This window comes from Phascolarctos cinereus, unplaced genomic scaffold (genome assembly GCF_003287225.1).
Source record: "Phascolarctos cinereus isolate Bilbo 61053 unplaced genomic scaffold, phaCin_HiC Scaffold_1;HRSCAF=81, whole genome shotgun sequence".
Taxonomy (NCBI): Eukaryota; Metazoa; Chordata; class Mammalia; order Diprotodontia; family Phascolarctidae; genus Phascolarctos; species Phascolarctos cinereus.
The window spans coordinates 276,253,599-276,278,372 of record NW_027555514.1 but is presented as its reverse complement, the minus strand read 5'-3'; the positions used below and the strand labels follow the sequence as shown (position 1 = coordinate 276,278,372).

Below are 24,774 nucleotides of genomic sequence, written 5' to 3'. Positions count from 1 at the left end.
CTAAAATGTAGAGCAGTAGAGGACAGGAGAGATCACTGAGTCCAGTGAGTTACTCATTTTATAGATGAGAAAACTCAGGTCCCGAGAGAGGGGCAGACACTCTCCCAAAGGCCAACGTGACCGGAAGGGGCTTTCAAAATCATTAAATCCTGCCTCATTGAGCAGACCATCAAACAGATCCAGAGAAGGGAAATAGGGGAGACAGTGATGGATACTTAGTTTCACAGATTTTTGAGCTGAAAGGGACCAACCCAAGTCCAACACTTTTATTTTTACAGATGGAGAAACTGAGGCTTAGAGAGTCTAGTAAGCGACAAAGCTGTGATCTGAACCCAGGGCACCCTGGCTTCAAGTTCAGCCCTCGATCCCTGACCTCTAGAAAGTTGGGGCTCAAATCTAGGTTCTGCTACTTTTCTGGGTCTCGATTTCCTTATCATTAAAATGACAACAGTAACATCTGCACTGCTTACCCCAGGGCTGCTACGGGGTTTGTGAACTGGGAACTCATTGAAGGCAGGGATTGTCTCCTGTTTTCTTTCTAACCCCAGTGCCTGGTACAGAGTAGGTGCTTAATAAATGCTAGTTGATTGATTGACTAAAGAAATGTCAGCTATTATTAACATGAGGGTCACAGAATGGATCAGTTGTAGAGATGGGGACCATGGCCATAGATTTAGAGCTGGAATCTAACTTACTCCTCCCATTTTACAGATTAGGAAACCAAAGGCCCCGGGAGGATCATAGAGTCAAAGGTTTAGCAATGGTAAGGTCTTCAAAGATAGGCAGCTAGGTGCCACCACAGCGCATAGAGTGTTGGGACCGGAGTAAGGAAGACTCATCTTCCTGAGTTCAAATCCAGCCTCAGAACTAACTAGCTATGTGACCCTGGGCAAGTCCCTTAATGCTGTTTGCCTCAGTTTCCTCATCTGTAAAATGTGCTGGAGAAGGAAATGGCAAACCCTTCCAGTATCTTTGCCAAGAAAACCCCAAATGGGGTCATGAAGAATTGAACATGACTGAAAATGACTGAACAAAAGGGTCTTCTGGTCAACTTATCTCATTTTAAAGATAAGGAAACTGAGACTCAGAGAGGTTCATAGGGTGATAGATTTCAAGGGACTTCAGGGGCCATATAATTCACCCTTCCCTTATTTTACAGATGAGTAAACTGAGTCCCAGATGGAGTTCATTAGATCATAGATTTAACAATGGAAGAGATTCATGAGAACATCTAGTGCCCCCCCACCTAATTTTGCACATGAGGTCTAGAGCTGGAAGGGTGTAAGAGATCATCCATTGCAACCCCCTCATTTTACAGATGAGAAAACTGAGGCCCAGGGAAGTGACCTACCCAAGGTCACACTTGTCATCAATCAGTTATCAATCAAACGTTTATTTAGTATGTATGATATGCCAGGCATTGTGCTAAGCTCTGGGGCTTCAAAGAAAGCCTTGCCCTCAAGGAGCTTGCCTTCTACAAACAGCTAGGTACATACAACATAGAAGAGGCAGGTTTTGAACTCAGGTCCTCTGCATAGCCAGTGATATTGTAACCCCCTGCCCCCCATCTTCTCTCCTTCAAAGTAAACATTCCGTCTTCTTCCAAGGGTGGTTGCTTCACAGGACATGGTTTCATTTCAAATAGAAGGCACCAGAAAAGGGATTCTGAGTGAGCAGATTTGGGTTTTTGATATTTTTATCAAAGATCAATAAGGCCGCCTAATCAGCTGAGATTCTGCAGCTGCAACCAATTATCCCCTTTGGGAACAAACTCGCACCCTCTCCATGAGGTCTTCTTGAAGCTGAGAAAAGCAGAAACAGAGAGGCGGCAGCTGACCAAGGTCACCCTGGGCAGGCCCCTCCGAGAAGTCTGCCTTCATTCCTGCCCGTGTTCCACTTTGTGCCCCTGCCCCCCCCTCCCCCCGGAGGGCTGGCAGCTGGTGGGTAATTACACAAGCTAATAACCCATCGACTCTCCGGGGTCAAACACCAATTTCAAAGTCCCCTTCGTGGAGTGCCACAGTGCGAAGGCACTTGGTGAGAGCCATTTATTAAAAGAAGAAAGAGGTCAGCCCATGGACGGGGCCGGCCTACACTCCCACTTGCCAGGGCCACAGCAGGAGGTGTGGGCCATTTTCAGGTCACTCTTTTCCTGTGGATCAAAAGTCTGTACAGAAAGCAGGCAAGGATCATAGTATTGAGAACTGGAAGGGTCCTTAGAAACTAAGTGCAACCCCCCGATTTTATAGAGTAGGATTCTGAGGCACCGAGAGTCACGGACAAGCTTGAAATGACCTTGAAGTTCAATGTCTTCATTACACAGATGAAGAAACTGAGGTTCAGAGAGGGAGGGTCATAATGTATTGGTCTGTCTGTCCAGCTGAGACTTAGCAAAGCTGAAGGTAGGAGGGGGGCAAAAACCATCTTTGAAGTATAAAAGTTATGAAAGAAACTTTCTACATCTTAGAAAGAGGCTGAGGTCTGAACAGCTCTATTGCATTCAGGGATCGGGTGTGGGTTGGGCACGTGCAAAGACCAGCGAGATAATGGACTTGCCCCTCTGGCACACACTGGACTCAAACCTTTGTCTCTAGCCTCTCATCTTCATAAGACCCCACTGGGAGTCTGGGAAGTGAACCTGGCTGAGTCAGGGCTGATCACCACGAGTAAAGGAGGGTCTTTCCTTGGGGGAGCTTGCTCTGCCAAGAAAGCTTGTCAAAAAGAAGAGTCTAGACTTCTCTCATTCCCTGCCTGGAGATGACAAACTTCTGATCCGAGGTTCTGAGGGAGGCAGAAGAGAGGCTTCTGCCAGTCACAGGCTACAGGTTCTTGAAAAGAGCCCTGGAACATTCTAGCTAAAGAGAGTGCAGTAGAGCTGGTCAATGTAACTACCCACTGAAGAGTGAGTCCAGACAACCTACCTGTCCCACAAAGATGCCACACCCTGTGAAGAGCCCGGCAGCTGGGGAGTTTGACAGCAGCTGCCCATAAGATCACGGAATCAGAGCTGGAAGTGACCTTGGAGGCCACCAAAACCAGACGGTATGTAGCAGAGGTGGGATTTGAACCCATGGCTTTTGACTCTAAGGGTCACCTAGGTGGCGCCATAGTGCGTAGAATGCTGGAACTGGAGTCAGGAAGACTCATCTTCCCAAGTTCAAATCTGGCCTCAGACCTAGCTGTGTGACCCTGGACAAGTCACTTAACCCCTAATTGCCTCAGTTGTAAAATGAGCTGGCAAACCGCTCCAGTATCTTTGCCAAGAAAACCCCAAATGGGGTCATGGAGAGACAGAACATCTGAAAGGAATGAACAACTTCTGATTCTAAAGGCAGTCTGACAAATAGTCTCCCACTCTTTGATTGAAGAACTCTAGCAAGGCCAGGACTCTTTTTTTTTTTAAATATACCAAGGATCATTTGTTCGCTCATTCATTCATTCATTCATTCAGCAAGCATTTAAGCACCTGTACTTTTTTTTTAAGGCAATTGGGGTTAAGTGACTTGGCCAGGGTCACACAGCTAGTAAGTGTCACATGTTTGGTCTGAGGCTGGATTTGAACTCAGGTCCTCTTGACTTCAGGGTCGGTGCTCTATCCATTGCACCACCTAGCTGCCCCAGCACCTGTACTTATTAAACATCTCCTAGGCTCCAGGTGCTATGCAAGGTACTAGGGATAATAATGGCTAGCATTTACATAGCACTTTAAGGTTTGCAAAGCACTTCACAAATATTATCTTATTTGATCCTCACAACCACCCTGGGAGGTATGTGTTATTATTATGTCCATTTTTAAGATAAGAAAACTAAGGCAGGCAGAGGTTAAGTGACTTGCTCAGGGCCATACAGCTAGTAAGAATCTGAATCTAGATTAGAACTCACGTTCAGTGCTCCATCTACTGTGCAGCCCCCTAGTGGCCAATGCTGTGTCCCCTTATATTGTGTGCCCCTCAAGGGCAGGGGACAATCTTTGGCCTTTCTTGTAACTCCAGAGCTTAGCATAGTGACTGGCATACAGTAGGTGTTTAAAAATGTTTATTAACTAATTGACTATCAATTTTGTTGAGTCATTTCAGTTGTGTCCAACTCTTCATGACCCCATCTGGGGTTTTCTTGGCAAAGATACTGGTTTGACATTTCCTTCTTCAGCTCATTTTACAGATGAAGAAACTGAGGCAAAGAGGATTAAGTGACTTGTCCAGAGTCACACAGCTATGAAATGTCTGAGGTCACATTTGAACTCAGGTCTTCCTGACTTCACGCCTGGCGCTCTATGCACTATGGCACCCCCTAGCTGCCCCCAATAATACATAGAGACAAAATAGTCTCGGCCTTCAGGGACTTTACATTCTATCAGAGAAATACAATATGTATAATTGTTATGATAATTAAATACAAAATAGACACAATGTGGCCACCATGGTATAGTGCAGAGTAAGGTTCAGAGAGGGCGCCAACCTGCACTGGTAGAGTGAGTGTCCTTACCTGGGAGTTCCTAATATTAACAAAATCCCTAATACTATAAATAGAAAGTAAATTTTTTTTTTGAAGTGGGAGAGAGTGTCATTAGTATCAGGGGCAGAAGATCAGGAAAGGTCTTGAGTGGTGGGAGGCATTTAACTTCAGCTCTGAAGAAAGCTGGGGATTTTAGGAGGTAGAGAGATAGGTTAGAACATTCCAGGCAAGGGGGCCAGGGAGATGGAATGTTGTAGGTGAGAGAAAAAGCCAGCAGGCCTGTTGGGGTATCTCAGGATAAGAGGGATAATAAAGATCCAGGGATAACAATCTTGTCATCTCCCCACCTCCAATTTTGCAGATAAGAAAAACTTGGCCCAGAAAGGAGAATGAGGCTTCCCTGGTCATAGGAAAAATCAATGTCACTCCTCTCCTCTCCTCCCCCTCCCCCTTCCCAATTTTCTGCAGTGAGGAGCCTCAAACCTTCAGGTGGGGGAGGGTCCCGTGATGGGGGTGTGGAGAAGAAGGGGCACACTGAAGGTGGGGTCGAGGATGCTTCCTGCATGGGGAAACGTCCAGGCAACAACATAAGGACACCTTCACTCTGGGCTCAGAGCTTAAGGGGGACAGGGTGGGAGCCCACTGGTCCACAACCTTGGTGACTTGCTAGGTATGGTGACTTTGGAGCCAGAAGATCCAGGTTCAAATCTAGCCTCTGACATTTACTGTCTGGGTGATCTTGGACCCAGTGACACATTTCTGGGCCTCACTTTCCTCATTTATAAAATGGAGATAACAATAGCACAGCACCCACCTCCCTGGGCTGCAATGAGATACATAAGGCATTGCAGACTTTAAAGTGCTATAGGAATGCCAATGATTACTGTTATTCAGCTCAAAATCTACATCTGACATTTGTATTACATATAACCCTGACCTGAAAGTGGCCCAGAGTCAGCTAAGTCAGCCCTAGAGGGCAGAATCCTAGTTCTAACAATGGGTAGAAGCTTACCTAAATAAAGAAAAGATTTTTGACATTCAGAGCTAACTAGAATGGGTCAGAGGCAGTGAGATATGCATTATTAGAGGCTCCTATCCCACCCATGACACTTCGTAACTGTGTAACCCTGGGTAAGCCACTTACTCACTGGGGCTCAGTTTTCTCATCTGGAAAATAGGAATGATAGCAGTATGTATCACATAGGGTTGGCACGTGGCTCAAATTTAAGAAGAGCTCTGCAAATTAATTCCTTACCTATAAAATAAGAGTAAGATGTATTCTGCCTATCTCAAAAATCGTTACGGGGAAAATGCCTTGTCACCCTTCAATTGTCAAACCAATGTAAGTAACTGTAATGATTAGCCCTTCACCTCTTTCACAGGACCACAGACAGACTCCTACATTGGAGCTGGAAGGACCTCAGACGCCATCTAGTCTAGATCCCTCCTTTTACAAATGAGGAAACTGAGTCCCAGAGAGTTGAAAGGGCCGCCCCAGAGTCACCGTGGGTTAGGATTTGGACCCAGCTTCTAAGGCTCCAAATTCAGCTTCTTTCCACTGCACTCTTCCCCCTCCACTGCGTTAAAATGAGAAATGACTCCTGCCAAACATGGTTTTCAGAGCTTTGGGCTCAGAGACCAAGCATCCGTCACCTGAGGACAAATGAGCTCTCATTCGAATGCCAGGGAGTCTCTGTGGCAGACCCAAAGGACAGAGGACTGCGAGTGGAGTCTGTGAATAATTCCCCTGTTGACAGATTGCTATTGTCAAAGCCTAAGAGTCTTGGCTAATGTCCTCAGGAACAAACCTCGGGCTGATCAGACATGCCCTGGGGGATGTGCCCCCCATCATTTGCATTCCAGAAGGCAGGGGTCTGGCACATTCAGCCTATAGGCTGAACATCTCTTCTCTAAGGGCATTGTTGGACAATTGTAAGAAGGGGGTGCAGAGAGAGAAAGAGACAGAGAGACACAGAGAGAGGAGGGAGGGAGAGACACACTCAGAGAAAGAGAGACAGATAGACAGAGACAGAGAGAGACAGAGACAGACAGACAGAGACAGAGAGAGACAGAGAGAGGAGGGAGGGAGAGAGAGACACACAGAGAAAGTGAGAGACAGACAGAGACAGAGAGAGACAGAGACAGAAAGACAGAGAGACAGAGTCAAAGACAGAGAGACAGAGAGGAGGGAGGGAGGGAAGGAGGGGGAGGAAGGAGGGAGGGAGAGAGAGAGAGAGAGGGAGAGAAATTGACATCAGCCCAGAAACAGACATTCACATTAAATATTCCTCTCCTTCTCTACTTTATATTTGGGGAGCCAAAGAGACTCGCTTCAGAGCGAGTGCATTTCTGTTGTCTAAGGCACCCTCATGGGCAGTTGGGGTGATGAAAAAGATTTGAATGCCTATAAACAGAATCGGAATATTGGAGGGTGGTGAATGCAGAGATAATTACTCCCAGCTTCAAATGCCCTTCATTATTAATAATCTGCTCCCCTACACTGGACCCAAGAACTGGCTTTGTAGAAAGACTGCTGTGTGGCCCTGACACACCGTTTATGCAGTTAGATAATGGGGGAGCCAGTCTCAGGCTCAGTCAGGAAGCGGAGCAGCCAGTGATGAGCCGTGGCCGAGTGGGCTTGTCTTCTTCGGTGCCTGGCTTTTGCCAAGGAAGGCAGCAGGCAGAGGCTGCCAGCTTCTGGGTGCCATCACTAGTCGCTCTCTCCTCCTTACCCCATCCCTTGCCTTCCTCCTCATGCCCTCAGATATCAAGGACTTACTTGAGCTGTCGGGGTTCACAGTCCACGCCTGGCAGCAGGAGCCTGGCGGCCTGGCGGACGTCGTCACTGTCCATGGAGAAGCTGCGTCGGTGACTAGCGTGAGCCACAGCTACCCGGATCCATTCCATCAGAGGGGGCAGCACAAGGAAGGGCCTGCAAGGGACAGGAGGTGGAAATGGGCCATTAGATGCTGCATTTCTGAGTCAGGACCCAAGGCCCTCCAGCAGCAGCTGTCCCCTAGGCAGTCTGATGGGCAGCAGTGGCTGAGGGGCCAGGTGGCTGGCTCACTTCTCAGCCCCCAGCTCCCTTGGGGCCTGAAGCTCCATTTCCTGAGGTCCCCATGGGCCTCGGGTACGGGAGCAGAATACAGATGCGGGCTATCGGGAAGGCTGTTGATTCTGGAAAGAGCTTTTTCCTTGTGTAGCTCTGACAGAGCCCACTCCTTCCCCTCCCTCCTCCTGCCTCTTCACTGGCTTCCCAGCTGCTTCCTCAGCCCTTATACCTTTCCCTGGAAACACAGGCAGCTTGCCTCTGGCCTTGGGGCTCCCTCCCTCCCTGCCAAATAGGTTTCCTCTTTCTCTCTCCACTGATTCCATCAGCTTCTCTTCACCTTGCTCCGATTCCTTCCCAGGGCCCATCTCCCTGCTTTCTCCTACTTGCATGAGCTCTCTGAGCTCAGATTAACCAGCTTGTTGGCATAATTTGTGGGTGATAAAGCATCTAGTATCATCTCTATGACATATACACACACATACACAATTCATACACATGTATGTGTGTATCTATCCATCTATCCATCTGTCTATTCATCTATTTGTCTGTCTGTCTGTCTACCTATCTGTCTGTCCATCTGTCTATCCCATCCATCCATCTATTCTATCTATCTATCTATCTATCTATCTATCTATCTATCTATCTATCTATCTATCTATCCATCTGTCTATCTATGTCTGTCTGTCTATCAATCTATCCATCTGTCTATGTCTGTCTGTCTATCTACCCATCTGTCTGTCTGTATATCTATCTATCTATCTATCTATCTATCTATCTATCTATCTATCTATCTATCCATCTGTCTATCTATCAATCTATCCATCTGTCTATCTATGTCTGTTGGTCTATCTACCATCTGTCTGTCTATCTATCTATCTAGCATCTATCTATCTATCTATCTATCTATCTATCTATCTATCTATCTATCTATCTATCTATGTCTATCAATCTATCTATCTATCTATCTATGTCTGTGTATCTATTTGTCTGTCTGTCTATCAATCTATCATCTATCTATGTCTGTCTGTCCATCTATCTATCTATCAATCTATCATCTGTCTATCTATGTCTGTCTATCTACCCATCTGTCTGTCTGTCTGTCTGTCTGTCTGTCTATCTATCTATCTATCTATCTATGTCTCTCTATTGGTACCATGGAGAGTGCTCTGGGTTTAAAATAGGAAGACCTGGATTCAAATCCCAACACTGCCACATTCTTCCTCTGTGACCTTGGTTGGGTCAGGTAACCCCCCTAAGATGAAGGTGTCAGACAAGATGGGCTCTGAGGTCTAGCTAGAGCTCTATAATCCTATGACACTGAATCATATTACCTCCCTGGGCCTCAGTTTCCTCATCTGTAAAATGAAGATACTGGACTCCATGGTTTCTAAGATCCCTTTGGGTCCAACCCCCTCAATTTACATGCAAGGTCAATGGCTGGTAAATATTAGCCTCATACGGGTTTTTTGGGGGGATGAGGGCAGTGTTTATGTGTCATGGACATATGACAAGGAGGCAGTGAGGATTAGCAGATAGAGAGAAAGCCTCAGGGTCATAATGGTCTGGGTCCAGATCTTGTCTCTGTCACTACTGCCTGTGTAGCCCTACACATGTGGCTTAACCTCTCAGAGTCCGGGAAAACTTGGAGTCTTAGGCCAGTCAGTCTGGTTAACTTGGTCTAAGTTTTGGACCACTCAAAATCTTAATAGAATCATAGATTTGGAGCTAGAGGGAACCTCTACCGGGGCGGGGGGGGAGCCTGCAGCCTCGAGGCCACATGGGGCCCTCTAGGTCCTCAAGTGCAGCCCTTGGACTGAATCCAAGCTTCACAGAACAAATCCCCTTAGTAAAAGGATCTGTTCTGTAAAACTTGGACTCAGTCAAAAGGCTGCACTCAAGGACCTAGGTTCCCTACCCCTGCTAGGAGGCCATCTGGTCCAATATCTCCATTTTACAGATGAGGAAACTGAGGCCCAGAAAAGTTAAGTGACTTTATGACTTGCAAAGACAGCAAGTGGATTCAGGCCGCCGGACTGCAAACCCCATGCCTTTTTCACTGTACCATGCACTGGGACAATGGGAGTTTCTTACATGGATGAAACACCTGGTCTGGGCCAAAGGTACCATGCTGGGGACCACTGCTCTGCTTTGGGGTGGGCAGTTGAGGTACTGCTCCTCTGTACTCCCTGGAGTACCCAGGCTGATAAATCACAGGTCTCTGAAGCACACTTTGCCATGCTAAATAGCTAATGCGGCTCTTCAAAAGCCAATGTTCTAAGAAGGCCAGAGCAGGCCCAACCCTGGCAGACATTGCCATTATCAAACAAAGTGCCAGCCAGTTTATTCATCCTTTCATCTCTCCTTTCATGACTTTTTCTCCTTTCCTTTCTAATTTCTCAAGGCAGGAACAAAAAGTGACTTTGCTGATGTGACCCATCGTAGTTGGTGCTAGTCCAGGTGGGGGGCAGCCCCCCCCCCCCCCCCGCCTCCAGGGAACAAGAGGGAGGGAAGGGAGACTGCGACCAGAGGTCTCATTTCTTCTCAGCCCCCGGCTAGCCCTTGTTGTATGCTGATGCCCTGTGATGCAGGCCAGGAGGGCCAGGAGGAAGCTAAACTGCACCTGTCAGAGTTTGGCAATTCTGCACCGACTGAATTCCTTCAGGGCCAAGCCCCTGTCGGCAGCAGAGAGGGGAAGGAAGGACTGGCAGAGCGCCTGGAGGACCAGGAATGAGGAAGCCGCTGGGTTCTGCAGTGCTTGGGGAAGGGAAGGCCCTCTGACCTTGGCAGAGGATTGCAGGTATGGAGCTGAAGGGACATCACAGGTCTTTTAGACCAACCCCCTCTTTTTACAGATGAGGAAACTGAGGCCCAAGAACTCTAGGGCTGGGATTTGAACCTAGGTCAAATACAGGAAGTCCATTGAATCCAAGCCCAGAGGGGGGAACGAGGAGCAACGCGTGGAGGTGACAGAGGCAGACTTAGACGTGCTGAGGATGAGAAGAGGCTGTGTGACCACTTGTTGGCTGTGTCCTAGTGGGACTTCTCGGAACTGAGAGCATCCTGAAGCTCGGGTCCATGCTGCTGGCCTAAACCAAGCTGGCCAGATCAATTCAATTCAATTCCACAGCCATGCATTAACATCGTCCTAGCTGCAAGGTGTTGGGATCCCAAGACTGCCATGGAACAGTGCCCTGCCCTCAAGGAGCTTCTGTTCCACTTCCTCCTCTGATGTGGTGGAGAGAGTGGACAGGGTTCAGAAGACCCAGGTTCCAATCCAGACTCAGGCTCTTACTAGCTGTGGCAAGTCACTTAACCTGACTCAACCTCAGTTTCCTCATCTATAAAATGGGGATAATAATAGCACCTACGCCCAGGACTACAAGGATCAAACGAGTTAACACACGTAAAGCCCTTTGAGAATCTTAAAGTGCTATATAAAGGCTAGTTATTGTTATTGTTATTATTATTAATTACCGCTACAAACCTGCCACGTCCATATTATCATTACCCAGAAACCTCAAATGCCATGGATGTTTTCTTGTCCCTAGCCCTGATTTTTCTGGGTCTCAGTCAACCCTTCCTCTCAGTCTTACCTACCCCACCTTATCTTGCAGGAAAACCTTGACCTTTTATTCCAGTTAGGTAGGCTGGTTTCCTGCTCAATGTCAGCTGAAGCATTCTGTGGTTCTCCCTCCTCCTGCTATTCCTAGAGCCGAGAATACCACCCCCTCCCCTTGTCTATGTCTCTCCTGCCTTTCTGAGGCTCCACTCAACTTTGACCTAATCCACATTATCATTCTACTGCATTGCATATTATGGCCCAGACTGACTGCTCTCTGTCCCTCAGCCCACCACACCTGGCTGCCTTTAATAGCAGAGAATACACTGCCAGCTTATACAGCAGAGATATCAACAGTCAGGAAAGACAGATTACCACAGGCTGGAGTTATCACCTGTCGCAAAGACATCACACACACACAATAAATACCCATTGATTGGAAACTGCATTGAGTCTGTCTGGTTCAGGTCAACAGGACCTAGGACTGCACTCAAGTCTCCACCTTTCGTGTAATGACGTGCCTGCCTCTTGTCCAAACGTGCCTGCAGGCTACACACACACACACACACACACACACACACACACAAGCTTTATCTCATGTCCTGAGACCAATCTAGCACCTTGACAGCTGACAGGGGAATACCAGATTCCCATCATTGCATTCACCTGTCTAGCAATCTTCTTACTTAACTCATGTAACTTATGATCTGTCTTGTGGGGAGGTGGGTGGGAGGGGGAGGGGAAGAGAAGAGAGGATGTGCTGTTTAGATTCTAGGTCCTGTCTTTCCTTAGGCAGACCTATCTCATTGCTACCTGAGCCTCAGGATCTCCATCCTTTCCTCTTTAAGTGCTCTCTCTCCTGTTTTCTTCTCCTCTTTCTCTTCCTCCTCCTGTTCTTCCTTCTCCTTCCCCTCCCTCCCCCCTTCCTTCCTTCCTTCCTTCCCTAATACTCCCTCTATCCCTCCCCCCTCACACACACACACAGAGCTCACTCTGATCCTGCCCCCAGCCCCTCCCTCTCAGCATCTGCCTTTCATGTCCAATGCTGGGCTACAACCCCGCCCCCCCCCTGCACTGCTTGGATCACACAGCCCGTGTCTGATGAGTCCAGGGGAAAAGAAAAACCAGACAGTGAGAGCAAGGTTCACCTCTACCAAGGCAGATGCTGACTACTTGGACATGGAATTTTGAACCCCTGGTTTCCAGCATCGTCCTAGCTTCTCTGCAGAATAAGAAGCTGTCTCTTCTCCCTTTGATGTCACTTTATTATTTCTATCACTTCTGCCTCAATGAATCTTCGAGTTCATTAAATCCTTTACTGATTCTCTTTTTTTTTGAAAAAAAAAAAAACCATTCACGCACATACAGAGAGAATTTTTCTTTTTATTTCCTTTCCTTTTTTTTCCTTTTGGAAGAGATGGAGGGGGAAGCAGGCAGGGTATAAAAGTGAGGAGATTCTTTCAGCTCCAGAATCCAGGAAGACTGTCTGTCATGCAATCAACCAATTACTCAAGCCATAAGCATTTATTAAGCACCTACTAGTACCAGGTTTTGTGCTAAGCTCTGGTTACTAAAAATAAAATGGAATCACCCCTCCACTCAAAGAGCTTACATTCTAATGGCAAAGACAACAGATAAATGTCTAAGTATGTACACACTACGTACAAAATGAGAGGTCTCATTGTGGAGTGGACCTACAGCCAAGCTGAAGCAGGAGGAGTTGGGTTGATTATAGGATCATAGCTTTAGAGGTGATGGAGTCTAACTCCTGCACTTTACAGATAAGGAAACTGAGGCCAAGAAGTCGTGACTTGGCCAGGATCACACAACTAATCCCATCTGAGGTTGGATTTTTAACCCCACTTTAACTTGCCTTCCTCAAGCCTGACACTCTTCTATAGCATCCTGCCTCAGATGCAGCTGGCTGTTGTGACCCTGGGCAAGTCACTTAACCTTGGTGACCCAGGTAATGGTCTATGACTAGAAGGTACAGAGAAGGGCCAATTCTGCCTTGGCAGACGGACTTTCCTCATCTGAGAGTTTCTTCCTACTGAAATCTCAGGTCCAATTTCTAACCCAATGGGGTTACATTTTTTTACAAAATGAATACAAGGTAGGTTGGGGGCAGCTGGGAGGACCAGGAGAGGACTCCTGCAGAAGGTGGAACCAGAGCTAAGACTCCAAGCAAACCAAGGCTTCCAAAGTCACACAGTTAGTAAAGTAATAATGTTAGGACTCAAATATAGGCAGTCTCTCCTGCCGCTATGGAATAGTAGCTAAAGTACTGGACTTTGACTCAGGAAGACCTGAGTTCAAATTCTGCTTCAAGATACTAGCTGTGTGACCCTGGGCAAGTCATTTTACCTCTCTCTGATTCAGTTTCATCTGTAAAGCAAGGGAGTTGGATTCTAATGACCTTTCCAACTGTAAACCTATGTATTTTGACCCTGACTCCACATTGTGTATTCTTTTCATCTACCATGTTGACTACCAGAGGCCAAATCTGTTGAGTGAAGCTGTCAAGCCTGTCCCCTAGTGTTCACAAATCCATTCATTTTTTTGAAAAGCACTCCTATAAATATTGTGGTATATAGGACCTTTCTCTTGGTCTTTGAACACCTTGGGTTGGATGTCCAAGACTAGTATCATTAAGTTAAAGGGTATGTACTGTTTAGTGACTTTCCCAATATATTTCCAAACTGGTTTCCACAATGGCTGAGACAATTCAGGTTTCCATAATGGGATACTGCTGTGTCAGGGCCCTGAAAACATTCAGTATTTTTATCTTTTGTCTTTATCTTTGCTCTAGCCTGGAGGCATAAAATTCCCCAAGTAGCCAAATGTCATTGGGAAATGTTTAACAAAATAAATGAATACAATGTAGACGAAGTGTTTAATTTGTGCTTTCCTAAGTTGATATGGCCCAGGCAGGGATCCTTCTAGTTGTTTGATACCACTGCTCTGGTCTCCTCTGTCCATTTGAAGGTAGCTGAGATCGGGCTCTGGATTGGTGAATCTGTGAAGGCTCAAAGGGGATTCATCTCTTTCAGATCCCTTGAGTATAAAACAGTGCCATAAATGTGGACCCAAGCAGAATCACCCTCCACTCTTGCGTGGGGCTGATTTTCTGTGTACAGCCTCAACTATCAGACCAGGATTGACAACTTGGTGGTCAGAAAGTAAAAGAATAGATTTTCTTTTATCTTCTCATATGTGAGTGCAAGACACAAGGGTTGGGTATTCGGTTGTTCATTTGGTTTCAGTCCTGTCTGACTCTCCATGACCCTATTTGGGGTTTTCTTGGCAGAGATACTGGAGGGGTTTGCTATTTTCTTTTCCAGCTCATTTGACAGATGAGGAAAGTGAGGCAAACAGGATGAAGTGACTTGCCCAGGGTCACACAGCTTGTAAGTGTCTGAGACTAGATTTGAACTCAAAAAGATGAGTCTTCCTGACTCTAGGATTGTCACTCTATGCACTATGGTGCCACCCAGCTATGCTAGTCATAAACGTCACAGGTACAGATGTAGTTGTATTACTGTACCTTCGAGTTCTGAATCAGGCCGAGCAGTGGTTTCATAGCAAAGATGATGGCTTTGGAGTCCAAGTATCTGGGTTCAAATCCTGGTTCTGCCATTGTGTGAAATGGGGAAAGTCATTTTCCAAGACAGTAGAAAGAGCACTGGACTTGGAGAAAGGAAGACCCAGGTTCAAATCAAGCCTCTGATACATACTAGCTATGTGACCATGGGCAAGCCACTTAGCCACTCCATGCCTCAGTTTCTTCTGTAAAATGAAGGAATTGAATGAGATGGCTTCTAAAGTCTCATTCGGCTCTTAGTCTATGATCCTATGGCCTATCTGGGACTCAGTTTCATCATCTATGAGATGAGATGAGATGAACTCTTCTAGCTCTAAATTATTACACTATGAAACTCTTACCTCACTGTCTTCATGATCTAGGACAAGTCACTTAACCTCTTGGAGTCTCAGTTTCCTCATCTGTAAAATGAGCATTGAACTAGATCTCCAAGGTGTTCAATATTTACTAGATTGAATGGATTGAATCATGCTGCTGTTTTCTAGACCTTGCCGTACTTCCACTGTTTTCTCTGGATCCTTTCCAGATTGGAGAGAGGGAATTAGAAGGTCAACAGCAGGTTGAGCAGTGTGCTAATTCCAGAGAAATAGGTAGCGGCAGAAAAGGGGATAAATTGATAGGAGAAAATGTGTAGCGCTGGTTTCCATAGCAATACCCTCGGTAATTATGTGACATTTGCATGCAAATAGAGCTCGGGGATACAGGAATTCACTGCAGGCAGGGCAGGACCACAGCAATACCTGGGCCATCTGGAAACCTCTGGGAATGAACTTTTATTGATAGCTTTCTGGATTCCAGAGGGTCAAGTGTCTTAAGCACTCTTCCCTCCCTATCTTTTCCAAATATGTAAATATTTTGGATGGAAATACACAAATACATCAATGGTGCTGCGACCCTACTGATGCGGGCGTTCCCTCCTGTGATGGAGATTGTAGCCCATTCTGGACGACTCTTATTCATGTCCTTCTGTAGTTTTTGGGGGGGGGGCGGGGATCATAGCTCTAGAACTGGATGGGACCTCAGAGGCCATCTATTCCAACTTCTTCATTTTGCAGAGCAGTAACCTCAGATTTGGAAACATGAAATGTATGCCCGAGGGCACACTGGTAGTAAGTATCAGAGGTGGGATTTGCACTCAGGTCCTCAGACTCCAGGGCTAGTGCTCCAAGGCTCTTCTTCAATTTCCCTTGATGTCATTAATGGCAATGGAGCTGTCCATGGTACCCACAGTTCTCATCATTTGACCAGGCATTTTTGCACATACATTTCTTAATTCACCATTGTAATTCCTAGTTTATAAGATCTTACAGCCAATTAAGGCCCAACATATTCCCCCCCCTCCACTACACTCTGTGTGGTACACATTTTTAATTTTTTTCCCCTGAGCTGCAATGTCTTATACTGCCATCTAACTTTGGTTAAAAGAGGATCTTTGTTTCAGGTGGACATCTGCGGTCATTAAAAAAACTTAAAAAAACCAACCAAACAAAACTTTGCAATATCCCGAAGAAGTCCTGCTTCCTTTTGTCCTTCTGTTCAGTTGTGGGTCCAGGTCACTTGCAGTGTCTGGCCAGCTGAGTTCATCCAGTTGCTTATGACAATCTAGACAATAGGCATTCTTCATCTACTCGTTTTTTCCCAGTTGGATTGTTAAGCAACCTTTTCCGAGGAGCTCCAAATCTCACCCAGGAGGCTCTGCAATGCTCCAGGGTTTGATGGGATCAACACAAATCTTTCTAAAATGCCTACTGTCTCATCTACTTATATAAAAGATGCAAAACATCACCTAGCCTTTTACTGATGATGCAGGGTAGCAATAGAGCTGTCTCAGAGTGGTCTTCCATTCACTCCCAGGGTCACTTGGGTAAGGTGCGTTGGATCAGGTTTCTTCTAGTTCCAAAACTATGATCTCATGATACAAAGATACCATGGCAGAGAGAGAGAGGGAGAAGGGAGGGAGCTGCTTCCTACTCATCAGAAGTCTCCAAATGGAGCTTGGACATCATGGAGGAGATCTCTGACCAGGTGCTGCTTAGTCTAAGTGGCCCCCTTTTGCTCTGGATCTTATAGTCCTAATTTGTTGCTTCTAATCTTCTGTGGCCTTGAGAATCAGATAACTGTTAGAAGTTTATCTAAAACAAGAGTAAATAGGCCTGAATGAGGGCCTGAGAAGGTCCTACTATGTATAAAGTATATGGGTTTTGGTACATAGACTTCCTAGGATTATAGCTTCAGAGTTAGAAGGGACCTCAGAGAGCACCTAGGCAAACACCTCATTTTACAGACAAGGAAATTAAGGTCCAGAGAGTTTAAATTACTTGTCCAAAGTCACAGTGGTAGTTATTGTGACTGGGTCTTCTGACTCCAGTGCCAGAGGTTTTTTCCACTGTATTTTCATTAAGTTTAATTTGGTTGCTCAAAAGCCTTTCTCCATTTTCTCCCACCTTTCTGCTTTATTCTGGACACATTAATATGAATAACTCCCATTCTATAGTGCTTTAAGGCTTACAAAATGCTTTCCTCATAATAACTCCAAGACTGTACAACTATTATTGTCCCATTTTACTGATGAGGAAACTGAGCCTCAAAGGAGTGCAATGACTTCCCCATGGTTACACAGCTAGATAAAAAGTTGGCATTGGAACTTAGGTCTTGGGACAGCAAATCTAACCCCAGTTCCACTATCCTTTTGTCTCCTCAAATTTAGTTGCTGAAGAGCTGAGTTCCAGCTGAGTAATGTGTGATTGTATTCACGCAAGCGCGCGCATGCGTGCACACACACACACACACACACACACACACACACTCCTCAAAACAGGATGAGCAAATTCCCAGCATGCCCAATCATCAGGCAGGGCTTCCAGGTTGCTGCTGCTCCCTTAAATTCTAATCTTGGCTCACAAGCATTTATTAAACAGCTATTGCTTGCAAGGCACACAAACAATGCAGTGTAGTAAATAAAAGAAATGTCTTTGCATCAAGAAAACTTGGGTTCAAATCCTGCCTCTGACACATAATGGCTGAATGACTATAGGTAAGTCATTTAATTTCTCAGCAATCCTAGCATTGTAAATGACTGAGTATTGATTTATCTGGATTAGTGGAGGGAGTTTCCACACTGGGAGTCCTCCATCTCATATAACTACAGCTCTGGTTAACAAAAAAAGTACAAAAGCATCGTGCTAGCTGCTTAGGGCACAAAAACCAAACAGAAGACATTCCCTGCCCTCAATGAGCTGTCATTCTACTGTAAACAGAAACAAATAGCTTTATACACACACATACATATACACATGAATATCTATATCTATATATACACAAATGTATATCTGTATACACATACACACATGTATATGTGTTTATATATGTGTGTATACATATATATGTGTGTACATGTGTGTATATAAATACATACATGTGTGTATGCATGCGTGTGTATATATACATATTTATACGTATATGTGTATATATATATATATATATACACATAAATTTGATGAGGGAAAGTCCTAATAACTAAGGAGATCAGGAAAGACTTCTTGTAGGAGGTGATGCATGAATTGAACTTTAAAAGATGCTATGGATCCAAAGAAGCCCAGGTGAGGAGGAATTACATTCTAGACATGGGGAAAAAGCCTGGAGGTGAGAGATGGAGTGCCAGGTTCAAAGAAGAGAAGACAGAGTAATAGGACTGGAACATGAGGGGTGCATAAAAGGGAGAAACCTGCAATAAACCTGGAAATCACAACCTCTCTGCCTCCCCAGACTAAAATTCCCTCCTCTAGTATTCACTTAAATGAGCTGCATTCCCCATTAGAATGTAGGCTGCCTGAGGGCAGGTTTATCTGTATCCCCCAGAGCTTAACACAGTGCCTGGCCCACTGCAGAAGCTTCATATGTGTTTACTCTTTCAATCATTCCTCAGTTTATTCAATCATTCAAGCAAATGTTTACTCAGCAACCACTCTGTGCAAGGTGCTGATAGAAATACAAAGATAAACATTATTCAGTCCCTGACCCTGAGGACCAATAACCTAAAAGGGGAAATAAGTCACATGCCAGGATAGCTCGAATAGGAAATAGAATATGATGAGGAGCGAAGAGAGGGGATGGACAAACTGCGAAGAGAATTCAGAGGAGGAAGCAGTAACTTCTGGCTGGGGAGGACCCTGAGTGGGAAATCAAGGAAGACTTCAATGGGAAAATAACATCTGAGCTGGATATTTTCTCTAACTCTTGGGGAAATACTTCATGAAGATGGCTGGAAAGCAGAGAAGCTTGTCTGGGTTGGGTTAGACCACTTCCCCTCCCCCAGTGCTTGGTACAGAGCTCTGCATACAGTTGGCCCCTAATAAATGTTTGCTCATCTGAATCCATCCACCCTACACTCTTTGTTGCTAACCACATTTTCCTCTTAACATTGTTCCTCTGAGATAATAGTATCTCATGGTGATAATATTAAATATAAAATTATATGCCACAAAATACCTATTACTTTTTACAGCCATTTAAGATGTTAAAATAGGTTTGGTTTTGTTCATTTGCTTCTAAGATTTAATTCCCTGCTTACCCTTTACCCTGGAGGGTGGGGGTGGGGGTGAGGATGATGTAGACCTTCCAGAGATCAGTACTTAGGATTCAATCAATGCATTTCTAGATTCAAAGCATCATAACCAAGATTAAGAGCTGGAAGGGCCCCTTGGAGTCAGCTACCCCAACCCTCTCTTTTCCATACAAAGAAAGAATGTAAGAGGCCTGCCAAAGATCACACGACCAGGAAGTCGCAGAGCCTGGACGTGAACCCAGTTCTCTGACTATAAATCCAGCACACTTTCTCCTGTGCCATGTTGCTTCTCCAAATTCCTAGGTTTCTGAAGAGATTTCCTTATAACCATCTTGGAAACAGGCAGATAGCAGAAGTACTATTTTCCCCATTTTACAGATAAGGAAACTCAGGCTCAGAAGGGATGCCATAGTAATGGCTAGTGCTAGAATCACAGGATTTAGAGCTGGTGAGGGCTTAGGAGATTATCCAGTCCAATTCTATCATTTTTGCAGATGAAGAAACTGAGGCTGAGAGAGAGGAAAGGCTATATGGCCAGGGTCACAGGGAGTTATTGGTCAAAATGGATTCCAACCTAGTTACCAAGGTATTGTTAAATGTCTGAGCTATCACTTGAACCCTAAGCTCTTTTGACCTTGAGTCCTTGGTTAAACACACCCTAGCCTCACCATCACCTGTCCTCTCTACACCAAGATCATTAGCATCTTCACCCTCTAGAAAACAAAACCCAACCAAACTGGCCACGAGGATTGACTGTCAAAAAACCAAGAAGGGTTTATGGTGATTGAATCATAGATTTAAGCCCAAGAGAGACCTAGAAGTTCATCTCTTCTAACCCCTTCATTGTACGAAACTGAGGCTCAAAGGAGTCAATCTATGTAATTCAATTCAGCAAACATTTATTAAGCACCTACTATGTGACAGGCACTGTGCTAAGCACATAGTAAGGGATGAAGCTCAGATCATAGGATTTGGAATGGAGGAAAACTTGGGGATCATCTAGTCCCATTGCCTCATTTTACAGATGAAGAAACTGAGGATTAGAGAAGGGAAGGATATTGTCTAATGTCACACAGATAGTAAGTGACATAGCTGGAAATGGAACTTGCTCTCCAAAGAGCAATGGATCTGCAGTCCGATGACCTAAGTTCAAATACCACCTTTGACACTATCTACATGACCTTGGGAAAGGAACGTAATCTGTCTGAGCCTCAGTTTCCTCATCTGGAAAATGGACTAGATGGCCTCTGATGTCCATCCCAGCCTGTGGACTCCAGATCAAGTTCTCCTTCTAAGGCACCCATTGCCTCCCTGACATCTTACTTGGCCAACACTGGCCGAAAGAGGATCCTTTTTTGCATCTGTTGAATGCTGGAGGTGCTTTGGAGGAAAGGATGAGTCCCTTTCCCCTGAAAATGGAGATCTCCTTCACAATGAGGACAACAAGGTCTCTAGGGGATGGTTACATAAGCCAATGGAACAAAGACAAGAGCTTCTGCAAGGACTTGGTAATTGCTGAGTGGTAATTTCTGCTAATGTCAGCATCCGTGTGAGGAAGGGCACATGAAAATGGCGGTCATCAACTCTACTGTCAATGATGCTTAAAGAGGTTCCTTGGAGGACTGAGGGGGTGGAGAGGGCATCAAGGGCAAAGAAGAAAGGCAGCCAGGAGAGGGGAGAGCAACCAACCCTGTGGGACTAAGAGGAGCTGAGCTTGGATCTCTGCTCTGCCACTAAAACGTGAGGGGATTCTGGGCAAGTCATTATCCCTCTGTGGGCCTCAATTTTCTCTTCTGTAAAATGAGGCAGGGTGAACTAGATGGCTTCTTAGCCCCTTCCCATCTCTAAATCTATAGTTTTATGACATACATGTGTGACCTTGGGCAAGTCTCTAGGACCTCAGTTTCCTCATCTGTAAAATGAGGGGAATGGACTACGTGACCTGAAACACCCTTCCCCCATCCAGCTCTAAACATATGACTTTATGATCTTCTGATGCATATTTCATAGGTCTTTATGGTTGTACATAGATGGTTGGATGGGATCTTAAGGACCATGCATCTCTTTGGGGATAATCACCAGTTGGGTGACACTTAGGGACCCCTTCTCAAAATTGTTTTTAAATGAAGAAAATGCTAAATTTCAGTTCAATATTAGTGAAAGTAAAGATATTTTCCTTTCTAAATTCACAAACCTTCTGAAATCTACCCATGGGAAATTGAGGATAGATAGCAGGGAGGTCTGAACAGTTAAGAACCACTGATCTAGGCCAATCCAGAACAGAATAGGGGTCTATTCTACAATATCCCTGAGCAGAGATCTTCTAGTGCTTCCATTTCAATCAACCAGTCAAGGAGCATTTATTAAACACCTGCTGCATGCCAGGCATACAGAGATGTAAATAGTCAGTCTTCAATATATTTACATTCTACTGGGGGGCCATGTGTTCAGGCTGGAATTTGAACTCAGGTCTCCTGGTGCCCAAGTCTAGAGTTCCATTGTCTGCTGACTGGGGGCAGGAACTTGACAATCTAATGGAAAGATAATTAAAATGACTAGACAAGAGGTGAACTCTGCCTCTTCGAAGTTACCAGATGAAAGGAGGGCATGACAATGATATGCAGATGGGTCTCGGGAGATGTAATTCCAGGACATAAATTATGCATGGTATGGTAGAAGTGAGCGAGTAAGCTGCTGCCAGGGACCTCTGATTTTAGCTACAGCCACAGAAAAGAGAGGGCAGAGATCTCCAGAAAAATAGCTACAGAGGGAAACGAAGCCTAAAGAGGGAAGGGGGTAGGCCCACGATTCTCCTTTCAAAAGAATCACCAGAGGCACATGAGAAAAACCAAGGGCTAGAGGGGGCTTCCTGGGTCATCTAATCTCCACTCCCCCCCAACTCCAGTTTCATTGTCGGCTACACTCGAACCACTATCCAAAGGACAGTACGGTTTTCTATCCAGTTTTCAGAAATAGTAGTATTTATGTTGATGGCACGTTGAATTTGGAATTAGGAAAACCTGGGTTTATTGAAATCCAACCCCTGACACTTACTAGCTGTGTGATCCTGGGCAAGTCAAAAACTTCTCCATTCCTCAGCTTGCTAATCTGTAAAATGGGTATAATGACACTTGAATTACCAGCCTGAGAGCCATTATGGCATGGTGGAAACAGAGATAACCTGTAAGATCTGGGTTCAAGCCCAGCCTTTGATATATACTGGCTTTGTTACTGAACCTCTCAGTGCTGTAGCTAACACTCTGAGACTAGGGCACAAACACTATTTCTCCACTCCAGGCATTCTCTCTGGCTGGTCCCCATGCTTGGTATTCTCTCCCTCTTCATTGCTGCTTCCTGGATCCTCTGGTTTCCTTCAAGACTCAGCCCAAATCCTATTTCTGTAGGAAGCCTGTGCTTATCAGCCCAGTGCCTGCAAGTGTGTTCTGAGCACCGTGGTTACTCAATAAATGCCTATGGTACTTAATTTGTTGAATGGAGAAGTCATTAGGTCCATTTAAAAAAAAATCATCGAACTAGGAAAATGGCCATTGATTGGATTCATTATATGCCTGTCGTTCTCCCGACTGCTTCGCAAGCACTTTGTAAACCTCAGAGTGTCACTGAAGAGTGAATTCGATCATCTAGCTCATCTCCCCTCCCTTCCCCATTTTACACATGAGAAGACTGAGGCTCATTTTAAAAAGGACTTGTCCGTTTGGACTCTGAGTTTGGAATTGCAGTCACCAAAAACGGATGCAAATGTGGATTTGCTAAATTGCTTCTTTAAGGAAAGCCAAAGTAATAATAGCTGGCATTCATCTAATATTCTAAGGATTGCAAAGTGAAATAATAGTAACAATAATAAGTAACATTTACACAGCACTTACCATGTGCCAGGTGGTATGTTAAGGGCTTTATAATTATTATGTCACTTCATCCTCACAACAGCCATGAGAGGTAGGTGCCATAAATACCCCCATCTTGCTGTTGGAGAAACTGAGGAAGACAGAAGTTAAGTGACTTGCCCTGGGTGACATAGCTGGTAAGTGTCTAATGCTGGATTTGAGTCTTCCTGAGTCTAGGTCCAGTGCTCTGTGAACTGTGGCGCCCCTGAGCTGCCAAAGTTCTGTTAATGTGATCTGCCCAAGTTCTTGTAGGAAGAGTTAGGTGTCAGGACCCAGATGTCCTCACTCCCAGACCACTGTTCTTTCCACCACAGTAACCTGCCAAAACTCTAAAGAATTCTGAAGTCATAATTTTAATAAATGGAGATAATAGCTCTGCATTAGGAGAGAAAGGATGGTACAGTGGAAAGAACATTGGATGGGTGGTCAGGGGACCCAGGATTCAAATCCTGTCTCTGCTACCCTGAGAAGCTTTGGGTAATCACTTAACCTCTCTAGATATCTATGAAAAGAGTGATTGGACTTCATAAGCTCCAGAAAGCACAGTGCCTGGCTCACAGTAGGCATTTAATAATTGCTTAATAAGACTGATGGATTTACTCAATCAAGAAGTATTTATTAGGGACTTTCAATGGGCCAGGCACTGAGCTAAGAGATGGTTTATACTAAGTAAAATAACCACACATGATTCCAGCCTTGGTTACATCATGATGAAGATTCCGAAGGACGTGGCCAAGGAGCTAGCACCAGGGAATGCGAGATGAATAAATCTCAGAAGAATCCACCAAATTGTTTTAGCACTGCGGTAAGCAAACACATCTCCCACCAGCATGGGAGATGGTAGGGATAGACTCACTGTGTTCATGCCCCTTCTGGCGCAGGTGAGTGCTGAGAATTACCAAGTTAACACAGACCGAACTAGGGAAAAGGGGAGCAGTGTTGGATAAGAATAAGATCCCATTCTAGGGATCAGGACAGTAATCAGTAACCAACCCAAAGATCAAACCCACTGGATCTAGCCTTCCAAAAGCAAAGTGCCACAGATCCAGAGTCAGAAGTAGGGGATCTCTATAGAGTTGCACTAGGAAAACAGACCGAAGGAAACAGCGCCAGGCATCCCAACAGTCAGAACTGTATCATTTCTGGTGCTCCATTGGCCAACCCCACCATTGAACTGAAATCAGGGCAGCCATGAGCCAGGACAAGATGGCACACCATGACGGGCCCATGGAGATATGTGGGAAATATATGGTAGGAAAGGAAGATGAAATGCCCAAGAGATGTGGGCCAGCTACTGCATCATCATCACCATAGTGATAACAATAGCTAGCATTCATACAACGCCTTCAGGTTTGCAAAGCTTTGCGCATTATTTCACCTGATCACATCCAGCATCATTCTGGGTAAGGTGACTCAATTACGTACCTATGTCTATTATATAGAATGCATGCCATTTATTTGATTGTGGGAAATAGTGCCAACCAGCTGCCTCAGGACCTAGGCATCCACTGGACTGTCCTTGTATACGGGGTTATGAAAGGGAACATGGTCTGCTTCCCTCCCTGCCCCCATCCCCTTTACTTCTTCACTGGCCTCCAGAGACAAAGTTAATTGGTTCAGTCTTGAACTCAGCCCAGT

The 24,774-nt window shown here is 45.3% G+C and overlaps 1 protein-coding gene across 1 annotated transcript in view; it reads right to left on the bottom strand.

Moving 5' to 3' along the window:
- The window catches only part of ABTB3 (ankyrin repeat and BTB domain containing 3), a 325,861-nt gene that overhangs the window by 60,017 nt on the left and 241,070 nt on the right, over nucleotides 1–24,774 (bottom strand). The window contains 1 exon segment of the mRNA XM_020982442.2: nucleotides 7,235–7,387. Coding sequence (XP_020838101.1) covers nucleotides 7,235–7,387 — 153 coding nt within the window.